Below are 15,546 nucleotides of genomic sequence, written 5' to 3' on the forward strand. Positions count from 1 at the left end.
TGAGCAGAAACTTATGATTGGAGCAGTACATATCAAATATATGGCGGGTATATAAATTATACAAATAATACATCTAAAATTTGTAAATAATTGATTAAATGGTGATCTTACTCGTGTTAATTATGTAAGCATGTGCGGCTTACAGCTGTTTCGGTGCTATTCGACACCATCCTCAGAGCCTACTAGATTTTGGCGCTATCTTAACTTCGCTGCCTGTTGTGTGGGTGCGTTCGTGTGATGAAGAGTTGTGTCAAATAGTGTGTGTGTTCTGAAATTGATCTGTGTGTTGAGAATTTGATTAGGGTGTGTTTTAGTGTGTCTGTATATTTCATATTGTTCTAGGGTGTTGAGTTTTTGGTTTTTGGGTTGTATGTGTAGGATTTCCATGTCTGTATTTATGTTATTGTATGTGTGGTTAGCATTAGTTATGTGTTCGGCATATGTAGATGTATTGTGTCCTCTGGTTATTGCTTTAATGTGCTCTTTGTATCGAGTTCGGAATGATCTGCCTGTCTGTCCAATGTAGAAACTGTCGCAACTATTGCATGTTAGTTTGTAAACGCCTGTGTGGTTGTATTTATTTGTTTGTGTTGTTTGTGTGTTGAGAAGTCTTTGTAGTATACCCAAAAACCACGAGTAAGATCACCATTTAATCAATTATTTATATTCAAGTATTAAAAGTAGTGTACGAAAGATTCAACATGGATTATTAAAATTTGTACTGCAGTTGTATAAATAACTACATTACTTAATCTAGTCTATTTGTCTTTTCATATTATTTTATGTGCAGTAATGATTTAACTGTTAACTAGGACAAAAAACCATTTATTTATGGACTAACAACACTACATATTGTTGTCTTTCTGCCATAAATATATGTTAATTTATTTTTTAAATTATATTCGTTCATGAGGAAAATATATGTCGTCTGAAAGTTACATGGACATTTTATTTGTAAAAAAATTGTATCTTTCTGTTGCCTATATATTTTCTTAGCTATTTAAAGGTTCATATGGTTCCACTTTACATCTCCTTCAACTGTTGAAATGTTTGTAAAGCGATATATCTATATATTAATCTATGAGGATAATATATGTAGTCGTAAAGTTGCGTGGACGTTTTATATACACTAAATCCTGATACTGCAATTACTATAATTTGACTTACCAGCAATGAGAGGCTTCAAATTGCAGGTAACAGGCTTTCCCTTTCCAATGGGTTGATTTACATAATCAAGAAACTCAGCTTCTGGGTCAGAGCAATATAAGTTTGCAGCTTTGCATGTGTCGATTACAGACCCACCACCAACAGCAACAAATGCGTCAAATTTGCCAGCTTTCGCAAATTTTGTTGCAGCCTGCAAACTGTTAAAATAAAGCACAATACAGTAAAGTATTAGTTGTGAAGTCCGGTAAGATTAATTTTCAATGGTAACACTGATTTTTATTTAATGTTTGTATACAGTCTGCATGACACTTCAAAAGATATACTGTGCAGGGATAAGAAATGCTTTGCTTTGAGATAGTTATAGGCGTTTTACGAATCTGTGAGCCAGGTATGATCTTCACAAAGTGAATTCTCTCTTTCAGCACTGCTGATTTGAATATTACAACTTTTTACTTTTCTTAATATATAAATTATGGAATGAAAATCAAAATCAATTTTGAAATTTTTCATTGTAAAGTACACGTTTCTTGTTCTTAGCATACAGAAAAGGCAGATTCTAACATGCAGAGCTTGTCTGTTTGTCTGACTACAGTACAATGTAAACATATTTTGTTTATATAATAATAAAAAACTAATATTTTTTAAATTGTAGAACAAAATGACAATTTACTTGGAATCGAGTGAAACAATTTCCTTCCTTAAATAGTTCCTTGCTTAGGATAAGAATGTCAAAGAAAAGAAACGATCTCCTACAACTTTGCATCAGAGAAATACATTAAAGAATTTTGTGTCCAATAAAAGCTATAGAGTAAGAAATTACGAGTTAATGAAATCTACATGAATAGTTTTGAAAAATTAATTTAATCTTAGTATTTAAAAGTGTTCACTGGATTATTTTATTTTACATACTATCGTATTTGTCTTCAATATTCAATTCTATGAATTTATTAATTCGTAATTAAGATTCAAATTCTAATGGAAAATTTAATAAATTAACGAAGGTATCTGTATACAAATCACTGAGGCAACGAGATACAGCTCCCATGTTATTCATTGAAGCACATTTCCCTTCCACTTTTCTAAATTGACTGAAAATTCCTCTCTTTAAATGGTTATTTTACTTTTACAAAAAGTCAGAAGTCGCAGGGTGCCAAATCTGGGCTGTATGGAGTCTGGAAAACTTGGTTGATGCTATGTTTCGTTAAAAACCATTCAGAAGACATAAAGAATGAGCAGATACATTACCATGATGAAGCTGCCAGTCACCACTTGCCTGAGATCCTCCATCAAAGTCTCGGAAATAACAGTCCTTGGAATTCAAAAATCTTCTAATTCTCACACTACCACTCACTGATTTTCGTTGATTACAGCCAATATAAGTTTAATATTTTTGGACATACTATTTATTCAATGGCTTTCAGAACATTGATCACTTTCAACCGATTCCCAGCCAATTTTGAAGCATAAGGACCATAGTTTCATCTAAGCTTCTTAATATTCAAATAGTTTTTGCGGATGAATGTCCAAGTTAGAAGGAAAACTTGTTCAGTCATTGTAAATGTGATGAGGATGACCATGCAGTACACAAGTTCATTCAAGGCATCTCACTGCCAATTGAGTAGCCCCATGGGAGAGTGGCTGTTCAACCCTCTGATTGGTTACAAAGTTACATAAAGTTTAAGTACCGGTAACTAGTTTTGGATACATTCCAGGCAGACTTAATATTTAATATTACGCATTTACTATCTTTATCGTGAAAAATTATTCAACAATCTATATATTATATTTATACTTATCTTCATCATGTTTATTGTAAAATCACAGACTTACCTGGCTTCTGTAGGTTCAACTCGAACTTTATCATAGACTTCAAATTTGACGCCTTCTTTAGTCAGTGAATCTAATGTCGTTTTGAGTGGTGCCAGCTTTGCAATGTTGGGATCTGTCATCACGCACACATTCTTAGATTTCATGTTTACCAGATCCATCCCAATCTCCCGTGTTACCCCTGGTCCATAACGGATGGTGGAACAAGCCATCTGCACAATAGAAATATATAGCTTAGCATCATATGAGTTTATCTCTAGGCATATGGAAGGAGATCGAAGAAAATTAACACAGTCATACTTCCTACAATAGATAGACGCAACAGGTAAACATCAAACCAGTTACATAATTTTTATTGTAGTATCTCTTATGTTGTTTTCTAGTGTCTTCATTTGTGATCAATGAATAGGTACCTTTCTGGATTGTGTTACAGAGAATAGCAGCTGAGAAGTAGACTTAGAAATCTTATGAACTGTTACTTTCTTGCAACATTCCTAAAGTTTCACTTACGGTACTCTATTGAAACGAAGTGCACAGAATTAGCAGGTATTATTATGAAATATATTGCTTGCTTTTTTATTTAAATTTCATTTCATTTATTGTGTTCCATAGATTTTACATTAGAATTGAAGCTATGAGATGTGGAACAAGTCGAGATTATACAGGGACATCATTTTATTTTTACTTCAATTTTTATTGTAGCAAACTTCCACAAGCCGCAAAGTCATCTTACAGTCAAAATGAACAGTACAGAGTGAGTGAGTATAGTATGTTTCAGAAATATGATCACATTTTTCAGAGAAGAAAGAGCATTCATTCACTATTGAATCATATTTTCGCACAGGTACTGTGCGTCCATTTAGTGACGTCGCATCCCGGTTTCCCCCATCCGTTTATGCTGGCCCCTCTGTAAAGGCTAGTGGCTGAGCTATCTTAGCTCTTTTCTGAAAACATTTGCTGTTAGGAATTGGACATCTACCTAATATTATACAACTATTTAAAATAATTTAAATAAAAGGGCATCGTTAAGTAAGGAATTGTAACGTGATTTCCCCCCTTTCTAAGACCCTCCTACATAACCACATGGACGGGAAGTAGATAGTATATGAGTAAATTTATCTATGTAGATCGGGCAGAAGTGAAGATTGAATTGACAGTACGTAACGTACACTCTTATAGAGTAGGTACAGAATTATTTCAACAGGCGTAGGATTATGGCTCCACCATGTCGCCTAATTTGAGTGCTTTGCATTATTTCTTTTGGGTTACTGTGAAACAGTTGTATTTGCTAAATATCCTACAACAATAGAAGAATTAAATACAATAATTACATTCAAGAAACCATACATTCAATTTCAGAAGATATTCTTGAGAACGTTTTTGATAATATGCACAAAAGATTTGAAGCCTGTATCGAAATGAACGACCACCATTTTCAATAATTTGTTTAAATATCCATATTTTAATTATTTTTAAAATTTAAATGAATTGTATTTTGATTTAAAAAAAGCCGACGAAAATGATCAAATTCAAAATCGTAACATTTCCTAGTTTATGTAAATGGATGCACTAATTTTCTTCCCTCCTATACCTAGTGAAGTTATTTGTATTGTATTTTACACTAGTGTCGTCAAACTTCGTTCGTGGAAGGGGGTAGCAAACAGTGTTTTCGGTTCTCAATCGTTATTCCAAAGGTATAGTCAGGTTAATATTGAAAATGTTAGTAAAAACAAAATGATGTCCCTGTACAATTTTTTAGCGAGAGTAGTATGTATAAGACTAGGCTTCGGTCAATGAAGAATATAATTTCGAAACTAGTCAGTCAGGTAATTTCCTAAGTTAACACAGTAAAGAAGTTATAAAGTTAATCAGTAATTATAAAAGTGTAATATAGAACAATGAAGTTGACTGACAAGTGAAGAAAGCACGAATTTCAATCATTTTGGTTTTGTGCAGGGTGGTTGTACACTAAATGGAATGACCCTTGTTGCACTGATACACTGGAATTGCAGCAATAACGTCTGTCCTGTATGTAATCGTTTGTGTCTTAAGCTGAGTTCGTAAATATGTGTTAAATGGATGACTCTCTTTTTTCCTCAACATTTATGAAAGTAAACACTTCCACTTCGTTGCTGTTTGTTGAAGACATTACCGGTACCATTTCCAAGAAAAAGAGATGCCAGGTACTTTTATTGTACTCGTATATTTTGTGTGTGCATAAATTACTGCAAGTGAAGTTAGAGAACCAATGTTACTGTAAGACCCCACAGTCTACTCTGAAGTATGAATTTCCTGAAGTCTAATGAAGTGAAATTCTGTTTTTGAATCTGGGTGGAATCCATTACCATTGAAGTTAAGATGATATGCGAGACTGGTAATAAACAAAACTGAATTTTAATAGGCTCTAAAAAAAACATTCGTTAAATGTTGCCCTGAACCCTCTTTTTCAAAGACACTAATCCTTAAGGTGTCGGTAATCTGTAATGTTGGAATCCTGACTTTACTTCCCTCCTGAAAGAAACAGTGCTAAAATTTCTTATCACTTATCACTCTAAATCATCAATTAAAAATGAGCTCGACTAGAGTTTTATATGAAGAAATTTCAAGTTTCTATTTTCGTTCTTTTTAGGCTATTGAAGTTTCCAAATTTCACTCTTGTAATTTCGAAGATAATTGAAGAGGAAGAAAACATTTGAAGGATTGAAATTAGAAGATTAAATAATCAAATATTTTTCAAAACAGGTATCGGTTAGCTTTATAAGATAAAATATCAGCAAGTTCAATTTGAAGTTTAGTTCAACAAGAGCTGTTGAGATAGCTTTCTAGAAATGTTCTCGTTGACCTGACAAGATTTCACTAATTTCTCATAATAGTCTATAATCAGTAGAAATAAAATGGGAACTCGTAACACTGCCATCAGATCCCAAGAGTAACATTATGATGTAATCATGTCAACTCGTCTATAAAGCTAAATAATGTATATGTGCAACTTATTCATACATAGTGATGGAATCAAGGGGTGGCCCAGGGACGAAATTCCGTCAAAACTTCCTCCCCTCCCTCCAAGGATTTCAGGTCCATCTCAATTATTTAATTTTAAGCTACTTATGGTAAGTTCAACTAAAAAGAACTGAATTAAAAATTAACGGATCCTTAAAATAGATAAGCCTAAACAACAGAACAATAGCAGCTTTCCATTAGGCTCATACTACAATGCTACAGATGATGATGATGATGAGGACAGTGCGTTAGTGGAAGTTCAAAGCATTACCATTTGAAAAATATCCTGTAACTTATTTGCATCTCCCTTCGTTATTTCATTCTTTCCTCCTGGGAAAAATATTCAGAAATCGTCACTGCAAATATATTTCATAATATACAGTACCGTAATTTCCCATAACTATGGTCCAGGCACCCAACTATGGTCCAAAACGCATTATGTATTACTTATTCCCCCAAGAGCTCGGTGTTTGCCATTTAAGGCGCCACTGTGATGGAATTATGTTCCCCATAATGCTTCTATCTACCATTACACGTGACAATGATATGGATGCTTAACAAGGTCAGTGTGCATCTTTCTATTGAATGCGTGAAGACACGAAATCATTCAGTTTGTGTTTGTCTGTTTTATTAAGCTCTCCTCTGTAGAACTGGTAAATTATAGATATATGATTCTTTGTACAATTAAACCTGGCTATATAGTGTTTACTTTCACGTAATAATTAGACTGGCAGAGGTTAAGGACTCTGCGTGAAAAATGTTTAACCTCAAGGCTAGAAGTCAGTCCTCAACCATGTACCACAATTTTTCGTGGACCATAATTGTATTTCATTTTGAAATATTTGTTTTAATGAAATGTGAACAATTTGATTATTTACTTCTGCAAATACGGTATCTCAGTATATTCTAAAACACCATTTAACATTATAGTCCAGTAAATAAAGAAACAGACTGTTCCAGCATCAATGGTACTAGCACGAATAATGGTCCGGTAAAACGAAAACTTCAGGGTAGAAGGATCACAATCGTCCCTGTAAGTGACTATGAGAGCGATGAAATTGAATTGGATACAGATTATGATGTTTCCGGTGTACTCTCCATATTTACAGACAGTGAGTCAGATGTGGAAAAGAAGACGAAATCTGTTAAAATAATGCTAAAGGCATATAGTTATATGGTAGTTACTTATGAGGAGGAATTGTGGCCAGGGAAAGTTTTGGAAATGAAGAACAATGGAGCTGTTGTTTCTTGTACAGTAAAAAGCGGCAATTACTGAGGGGAGGCAATATCCGCTATTAGTAACATCTGAGTGGTCACAAAATCAGTTGAACATTTGGAAGAAAATTGAAACAATTTGTAAGTTTTTACACCTTTTAATTACTCGTATATCCATTGTTTGGCGTTGAAAATAATACTGCAAATGATAATGAATAAGTTTTTTTTTTTTTTCTGGGAAGCAATGTTTTCTTCATTTCATAATGGGTTTTCTGATTCTCACCTCATAAAAAAAATTGAGAAACTTTAGATGGCCTGGTATTTTTGCCGGTGAGTGTAGTTGTTCATTATTGCAGGAAAATGACTTTCAGATTTCACTTGTTTATTGTGTGTTTATGCAATGTGTACGAATAAAAAGAATCCATGTAGTTTTCATTTATTTTTAATATTTCTGTGCTAGATTATGTTTCTACCCTTAAATTAGAAACTCAATTTATTGATTTACGAATAATTACAGCTCCAGCTATAGTCCATTCATGCTTTCAAGCATGAATATATGAGTGGACCATAGTTGGGCAACTCAGAATACAACTATGTACCAATGCTTATTATTTTTTCAACACTTGTAATTAAATAATTTCAAACACATATGTCAATATTTATTTAATATACACTTACAAGAGTCCGAAGCCAAAATTTCACTTAATCTGGATGAATAGTATTGAATATACAAAGAAAAATGTGACATTTGTGGACCATAGTTCGGGGAAACTACGGTAATTAATTTTCCTACCACATAGCGTTTTAGACTAGAAAGATACTGTGATTTTCCTGATTCTTTATACTGTTAATTTTTCAATATAAATTTTAGGATAAGCCAAATGGAAAGGCACTTATACTGTAATACTTGCCGCAGATTTTTAGGTTCAGAACTACTGTATTCTATTTCTATAGAATTATTTAGGCATTTTAAGTTCCAGTAGCCAAGACATAAGAATTTAATAGGACCTACAAGACCTCATTTGGAAGGTGCCACATAAAATAATAGATTACTCTTTTCACTTCCCTGTTAGTACGATGACTTATTTATTTTTTCGAATAAATGATTGTAAAATAACTGAATTCATAGCAAATACTTTTCAGTGTCATTCAACAAATATAGTACCAATATTAAATTATTGGCATAACTCAATGTGAGTGTTTAGTTACGTTATAAAATGCGTGAAAGTACCATATTTTCAGTCTATAAGAGGCATGGGTTTTAGAACTTTTATAGGGCGGAAAAAATAATTTTGATACATCTCATCTCAAGCACAAAATAGCAGAAATTTTTAAAGGGGAAAAAATACTTCTTGTAGGGCGGTAAATACGTTGTTTGAAAAATGTGTTCACTTAAATAGTGCTGCAAACTTTTTCTTTCCCCCCTCCCTAAGAGACATAAGATCCTATATACGTATGTAGTATTTTAGAAAGCTTTAAATTTAAAGTAAAAAAATAAAGAAATAAAGAAAAACTAGAATACTTGAGTTCTTTAGATCCTAAAATTTTGGTTTATTTTTTATCTTAAATTATATATCTAACTTATTAAATTATAAAGATTCGTATTCTTACAACTCTTTGTGAAACTGACCTCGAATGCATAATCTTTTGAAGCCTTGGCGTCTGGAATTGAACTTGCATGAGATCGATGGTCGATAATACTTGATACGCCATAACTGGTTCCAGGATGTGCATGAGCAGGACATTTGCACCTGAAATATAAGACCAAATTAACAAATGTTTATTTATTTTAAATTCTGTAATTTTTTCTTTGTATAAAGAAAATGGTACTGTTTTCAAACCCCTTTGATTCAAAGTGAGATTTCTAATAACGATTTTCATGCTACTAAAGTGGCCTTTTAAAATTAAATCTCAAAATATGTTACATAAATTCTAAAATCATCTAAATAATGTTTATTACTTACTACTAGACTTAAAAATAATTTCAGTGCTTTCAGTATTGAAATTACAGCGAAAAACTATAGATCCATCAGCAAAATGACCCTTATACATATCTTCTTCAAATATTAATCAGGGCTTGGATGTTATTAATTAGCTTTTGCTAACTACGTTAATCCGTAGAACTGACAAAATAATATTTACCTGAACTAATCAGAACTAAACCATTTAATAAAATATCAAGTTTTAAAGAATTTTGGTGTACCATTATTATTTGATATATTGCAATCATACAATTCCATTATATAACGTGAGACTGAGAACATAAAAGAATGTTGAGATGATTTTAAACTCTGAAAAGTTTAAATCTAAATATCGATTCTTAATACGGTATTTTTTTCCATGTAGTATTGAAAAACACTCGAGCTCAAGCATTGTTCGAATCCCGCTTGGGCACATTATCTGAGTTGGTCTCTCCTCCCGCCAGTTTTCCCCAACTGTAAGCTGAATGTCAAGTAATCTCATAGCGAATTCTCGTACTCCTCTCGCCGCAATATCATCTCTGTCAACTAGAGCATCGACACTAAATAACCGCATAGTTGAGAAAGCTTAACTAAATAAATAACAAGCTTAAAAACCCTATTTAAAAAATATATTTTAGACTTATTGAACAGTTCTCGTTAGGTTGGCTCTTATCCATCAACGAATAATAACATATTAAAAGACCATAATATATACTGCATTTGGGGATATGCAATTGCTTATCTGTTTTTGAAAATGCTAATTTCATATTATGCAACAGGTGACAAGATCAGGAATGAATGAATGAATGAATGTTAGCCATATTGTCCCATGTTGGGCACAGGCCTCCTTTGATGGGGTTAGAACCCCCTCGACAGGGATGGCTCAAGTGTACTCGCTTGGTGAGCCAATCCAGGCAAGCTATATTATATATTAAATATCATATTATATTATGTTAATTTTCCTTTGTTAACTGCATAATAGTAGAACGGAACAGCTTACCTGCGGCAATCTTTCAGGGTGGTCCTCTCAAAATCAATACATTTAAGGAAAGATTGAGAAGATTAGGCTAAAAATTTAATTGTAGGTTCAGTGTAATTATCTAACAAGTTGTAAGTTGTGTCATGTAATTAATTAAGTTGATATGCAATTAATTAAGATGACTTGTAGCCTAATTACTTAAGTTGATAATAGTTGGGTTTAATATAAGTACTTATAAGTTAGATTTACTTTTGCTTATAGTACGCGTTATTATAGCATAGTTCTTATTTATAGTCCTAGGTTTATTGCATTTATTTAGGCCTATAGTTAGATTTAAATTTACGTTTATTTTATTTTTTTATTACTGTAATTATTGTAATGTTATTATTGTATATTATGTATCACTGCCGCTGGGTGTATACCCAATTGTAGTGTTAATAAATACATACATACAAAATATACCCTATAATCAGTGCTGGTTTTTTTTTATCAGTGATAAACACGAAATGTCACTGATTTATGACAGCAAGTTTGTCGCGAATTTTCGCGAAAATAGGCTATTTCTGCGAAAAAAATGTTCGTTTCTGCGGTAATTTTTAGAATCATATTAAACAACTACAGTATATTACTTCTAAAGGTGTTAACTGCAAAAAATAGGCAGACAAATTATTTGGGAATTATATTCAGAGGCAGTGCTTTTCTTCTGGAGAAAAAGGTGGTGGAAGGAACTTTGTGTAGAATATATTACCCTATAACGGAAGGGGAGATGATTACTGCCTAGTGCAAGGAAATTTTGTCGTTTTTAACATACTTTTCGTCCAACTTTAAGACTTTCAAGGCCTAAGCGGAGTTCAAAACAGAATTATGTTAAAAAACATATTCTCAGTTCCACCAGAAAAAAAGCACTGTTCAGGGGTATATTTCAGATCTGGTGGGCCCTGACAGTGCCAGGATACTATTTTTCCAGGCTGGGTGGCAATAGGGCACTTTTATGATCTTCATATTATCGTCAAATTTTGCATTTACAAAAAGTCATGTTTTGTTCATATTTAAACAATTTCATAATGAGGTCTACTCCGCAGATCCAACAACCTCTATATCAGATTCGAACCCATGCATTTTCGTCTAACATTCCATTAATATTCCTGCGGAAATGGTGGTAACGGCGACAACGACGAAGACAACTATTACCGGTATGGTACTACCAAAACTACAGAGCCAAGGTACTTTTTTGTTTAGAAATACAATACCGATACTGATTATATTATTTTTCTAATGGCCTGGCCTACAGGAAGGGTTGCCAAATGTCCCAATATGGCGGGGCATTCCCGATTTTCAGGAAATGTTCCCATGTCCTGCTCTTACTCGTCACGGGACTCAGAATGTCCCACTTTTAAAGATATTACCCATCCCTAAGCGGAATTGAAATTCGTAGACGACGCAGAACAATAATGCACCACGCACCATGTTCAGACTTGAGTGGTATCCAGATTTAAGAGAATACTCTCCTATTACTTTAAGTTTGTACTTTGATGTTTATATGTTAATCTAAACCACAACATGTCGGAGACTGTCGGACATTGTCTAGTTTCAAAAATAAACTAAAATTGCACTTTTTCAATTCAGATTCCTTTCAGTTATAAGCCCTTTTCTTTGCAATAGTTTTGTGTATGTATGTATATATATATATATATATATATATATATATATATATATATATATATATATATTTCTTTTCCTTCCTTTCCCCTTTTTTGTTCTCTTGATCACCAGATAAATTTATCATACCCTTTTTATTGTGAATTTTATTTAATTTTCGTATTTTTTTATAATTATTTTCTTACATTCCATTTTGTTATATTCTTCCTTACGTTTTTCATATTAACTGTTTGTACTAAATGAGTTGCTTTTACTATATTCCAATCTATTTTAATTTCTTTTTTTCTATTATGGTATTATTTTCATGTTGTTTAGTGTCGATTTTATTATACTATTATTATTATTTTTGTAATATATTAGTATTCTGTTCTTTAACTTTTTGTTACCTTTTCACTGCTTGTATACTTTGTGACCTGGAAGGGTGTAAGAGAAGGCCCTATGGCCTTAACTCTGCCAGTATAAATAAAGAATTATTATGATTATTATGATTATTATTATTATTATTATTATTATTGTTATTAAATGTTACTTAACAAAAATGTATTTTTGTTTTGTTTTTTAATAGGGCCTAATCAATTGTCATATTAAATTACACAATATTGTAAATTATAACAATGTTGCAAACTGCAGCAGTGCTGACATCCACTCCTTCATAGTTTCCTTGGACATTGTTCACTTTATTTCGTTTTCTTTCCTTTTAGTCTTTATCGCCATTGTACGGCCAATGACTCTAGTCAAGTGCCACTGCATTGAATAAAAAAAAAACAATGTTGCAAATAAAATACCGTACCGGTACTATATGAGATTGTTGCTAATTAAGGTTGTGTATGAATGTATGACATTGCATGGTGAAAAAAGAAAACAAACGAAATTGTCACATTTTTAACCGTAGGCCTAAGTGCTATACAGTACTTTATTAATTTTTCACGAAAAATTTGAAACATTTTCACCAAGAAACCTTGCCCTGCCTATAAGTGGTTATCATAGCAGTATGTACGGTTTTTCCTCTTTACTACTACAGTACAGTACCAATATACAGGGTGAACCGTAAGTAAATGCCATTAATTTCAAGAGAGTATTCTTTGAGATATTTAAAACAAAAAAAGTATAATACAATTTTGCTCGGTTTTGCTTCCTTTTCGAGATAAAAAAGTTTTATATGAAACATTTCATAGCGTGTTTTGGGAAAACCATTAGTTTAATTCCCAATATGCTCAGTCAGTTTAAGAAAGCAGAGTATTATGATAATAAATGACTGAAATAATTTTAGTTTTCTCCTTTAAATATGCAGAAATTTGATCCCAACAAATGTACTGTAACATTGTAAAATTCCTTTGCAGTACGAAAAGTTATTTGTTCGAATCAAATTTCTGCACATTTAAAGGACAAAACTAAAATTCTTTCAAACATCTATTGTCATAATTCACTGCTCTCTTAAATTGACTGAGCATGTTGAAAATTAAATCAATGGCTTTCCCAAAACATGCTTTTTATCTCGAAAAGGAAACAAAATTGTATTTAACTTTTTTTTTTTAATATCTCAAACAATAATCCCCTGAAATTAATGACATTACTTACAGTTAACCTTGTGTATACGTATGTGCATATTATCGTTTTCATAATACGGTATACGATTTGGTTAAGGGGACACTCAACTTAAAAATTGCAGAAAAAGTGTCACAGAAATGAAAAATTAAATTTCTACACTAATTTACGTGACAGAACGAAATCAATACGCAGAATTCTTCCCCGATTCATTGAGAAGTCACAGTCAAATGCACAAAGCCAAAAAAATAAAAAATGATAATTAAAAAGGTGATATTTCAATTAATGATTGATTAAAAATTGAAATATTTTTTTATTTTGAAAAGTATTGGATCTAATGAGCTGAGATTTTGCATGTTACTTTCCATGTGTATATTAAACTTTTTCTCCAAATTTGAAAAAAATTGGTTAAATAGGAAAAAAGTTCCAAAATATAGTTGAGTGTCCCCTTAAATTCTGCCAAAGCGGTATACATATGGTCACAAAGAATATTTTAATAAAACAAGAGTTATTTTCCTTAGCCAAACCGCTTTGGCAATTTACGGCTGTAAAATACAGTATTAAGTTACGAGTCAACCAGGCAAAGGCCGGATCTTTTAGTTGCACACTTTCTGCGCACTTCGAACGCAATAGGCGTACCGGTATTATATAACTTTTTTTACTTGTAATCCAAGCTACTTTTTCCTTTCCATGATTAAAATATTGATTCTATGAGGTCCATATTTTATAATCAAGTGCACTTTCTATTGCCTATACAATACATTATTTGCTGATGTAGGTGCTGTGGCACCTGTTGGCACACCAATTTTTATTTATTTATTTATTTATTTATTTTTTTTGCGCGAACCTTTCCACATTTTACGTACCGTATCGGTATCGTTAATAAATCATATTCTCTTATTATATTCTCATAGTATACGTCCCAATAGTAACAAAACAAATTCATTTAGGCCTATATCCGCTCACCAATAAACAACTTATATCCGTTCACCAATCCCCACTCACACATTTTGTGGAACACATTTAAATAACTATGCACGAAATTCATACTTACGATGCACTTGAAATGACTTGTAGAAGGTTCAGAACTTTTCTCCGTGACACCATTTTCTGCTGCTTGTGATAGAATGACTTTCTTTCGTCAGTGGATGCAGAGACAACGTCAAAGTCAAATTATTTAAGCTAATAACTGCACGTAGTTCAAAGCGTGATTGCTCTAGCACAGCAGCGACAAGACAAGATCGTAAACAGTCTGCAAGGACACCACACGTCATCAGTTTGCATAAAGTACAGTCTGTTGCTACAGATAACACAGATCGCTTCAAAGTCTTTTCAAACAGTATAATGCCAAGACTTTGTACTGAACTCCCTACCGAGTATTACGTAAGAGAGTGTAGGGAATTATTCAATATCAACTGCATGTCTATGTCTTGATTCCCTTAGCGACAGACTGCTGCGCGTGACGCCATATTGAATGTCATATGTTGTCCTCACTCCTCACCACGTAAAATACACCAACGTCATCACACGGCCTTGTTTGAAACGTGGTTCAAAATTGCGCGGCGTACGAACTAATACACAATAGTAAATTTCGTGAGTTTCTTTAAATAACTTTATACGACGAACTGTGAAACGTGCAGGGTCGGGTTCAATTCCTGGTTGAGACAAGTTAGCCTACCTGGTTGAGGTTTTTCCCGAGGTTTTTGAAAGCAGAATTGCTGGGTAACTTTCGGCTTTGAACCTCGGACTCATTTCGGCACTAAAATTACTACACTTCTCTTTTATCATCGTCTCCGTTTCTTAACCATATTTCCGGTTTGCTCCGATGTAGAGTCGACTGTGGGCCGCCACTGAACTTGAACCCCATGGTATGTGGTCATCAGTTGCTGGTAGTACTGCCACAGTCTAGTATATACGGGCTATTCCATCTCAAATCGACCGAAATATAGAGAAAATTGACCTTGCAATTTTTAAATACAATGAAACTTTTTCTGTCCGTTGACAACTGTGATACAATGCTTTGTGCAAAATTTAAGGCATCAGAACTTCATAGTGTTTAAATTAAAAATATTTAAATTTATCGTATTTTCATAAAATTAGCAACTTTAAATTGTTGTGGCTCCGAAACCCTTTCACCCAAAGATCAAAATCATGGTTTATTTTGATGCTGAGGAATTATAGTTTATATTGACA

At 32.9% G+C, this 15,546-nt stretch overlaps 1 protein-coding gene across 1 annotated transcript in view; it reads right to left on the reverse strand.

Moving 5' to 3' along the window:
- T3dh (Type III alcohol dehydrogenase) overlaps nt 1-14,733 on the reverse strand; it is a 35,199-nt gene extending 20,466 nt beyond the window's left edge. Inside the window, exons 1-4 of the mRNA XM_069819160.1 lie at nt 14,408-14,733; nt 8,840-8,960; nt 2,998-3,206; nt 1,168-1,364 (exon numbers count right to left, since the gene is read on the reverse strand). Coding sequence (XP_069675261.1) covers nt 1,168-1,364; nt 2,998-3,206; nt 8,840-8,960; nt 14,408-14,460 — 580 coding nt within the window. The 5' untranslated portion in view covers nt 14,461-14,733. The remainder of the gene's footprint in view (nt 1-1,167; nt 1,365-2,997; nt 3,207-8,839; nt 8,961-14,407) is intronic.
- Nucleotides 14,734-15,546: the final 813 nt, after the last annotated feature.

This window comes from Periplaneta americana, chromosome 2 (genome assembly GCF_040183065.1).
Source record: "Periplaneta americana isolate PAMFEO1 chromosome 2, P.americana_PAMFEO1_priV1, whole genome shotgun sequence".
In the NCBI taxonomy this organism is placed as follows: domain Eukaryota; kingdom Metazoa; phylum Arthropoda; class Insecta; order Blattodea; family Blattidae; genus Periplaneta; species Periplaneta americana.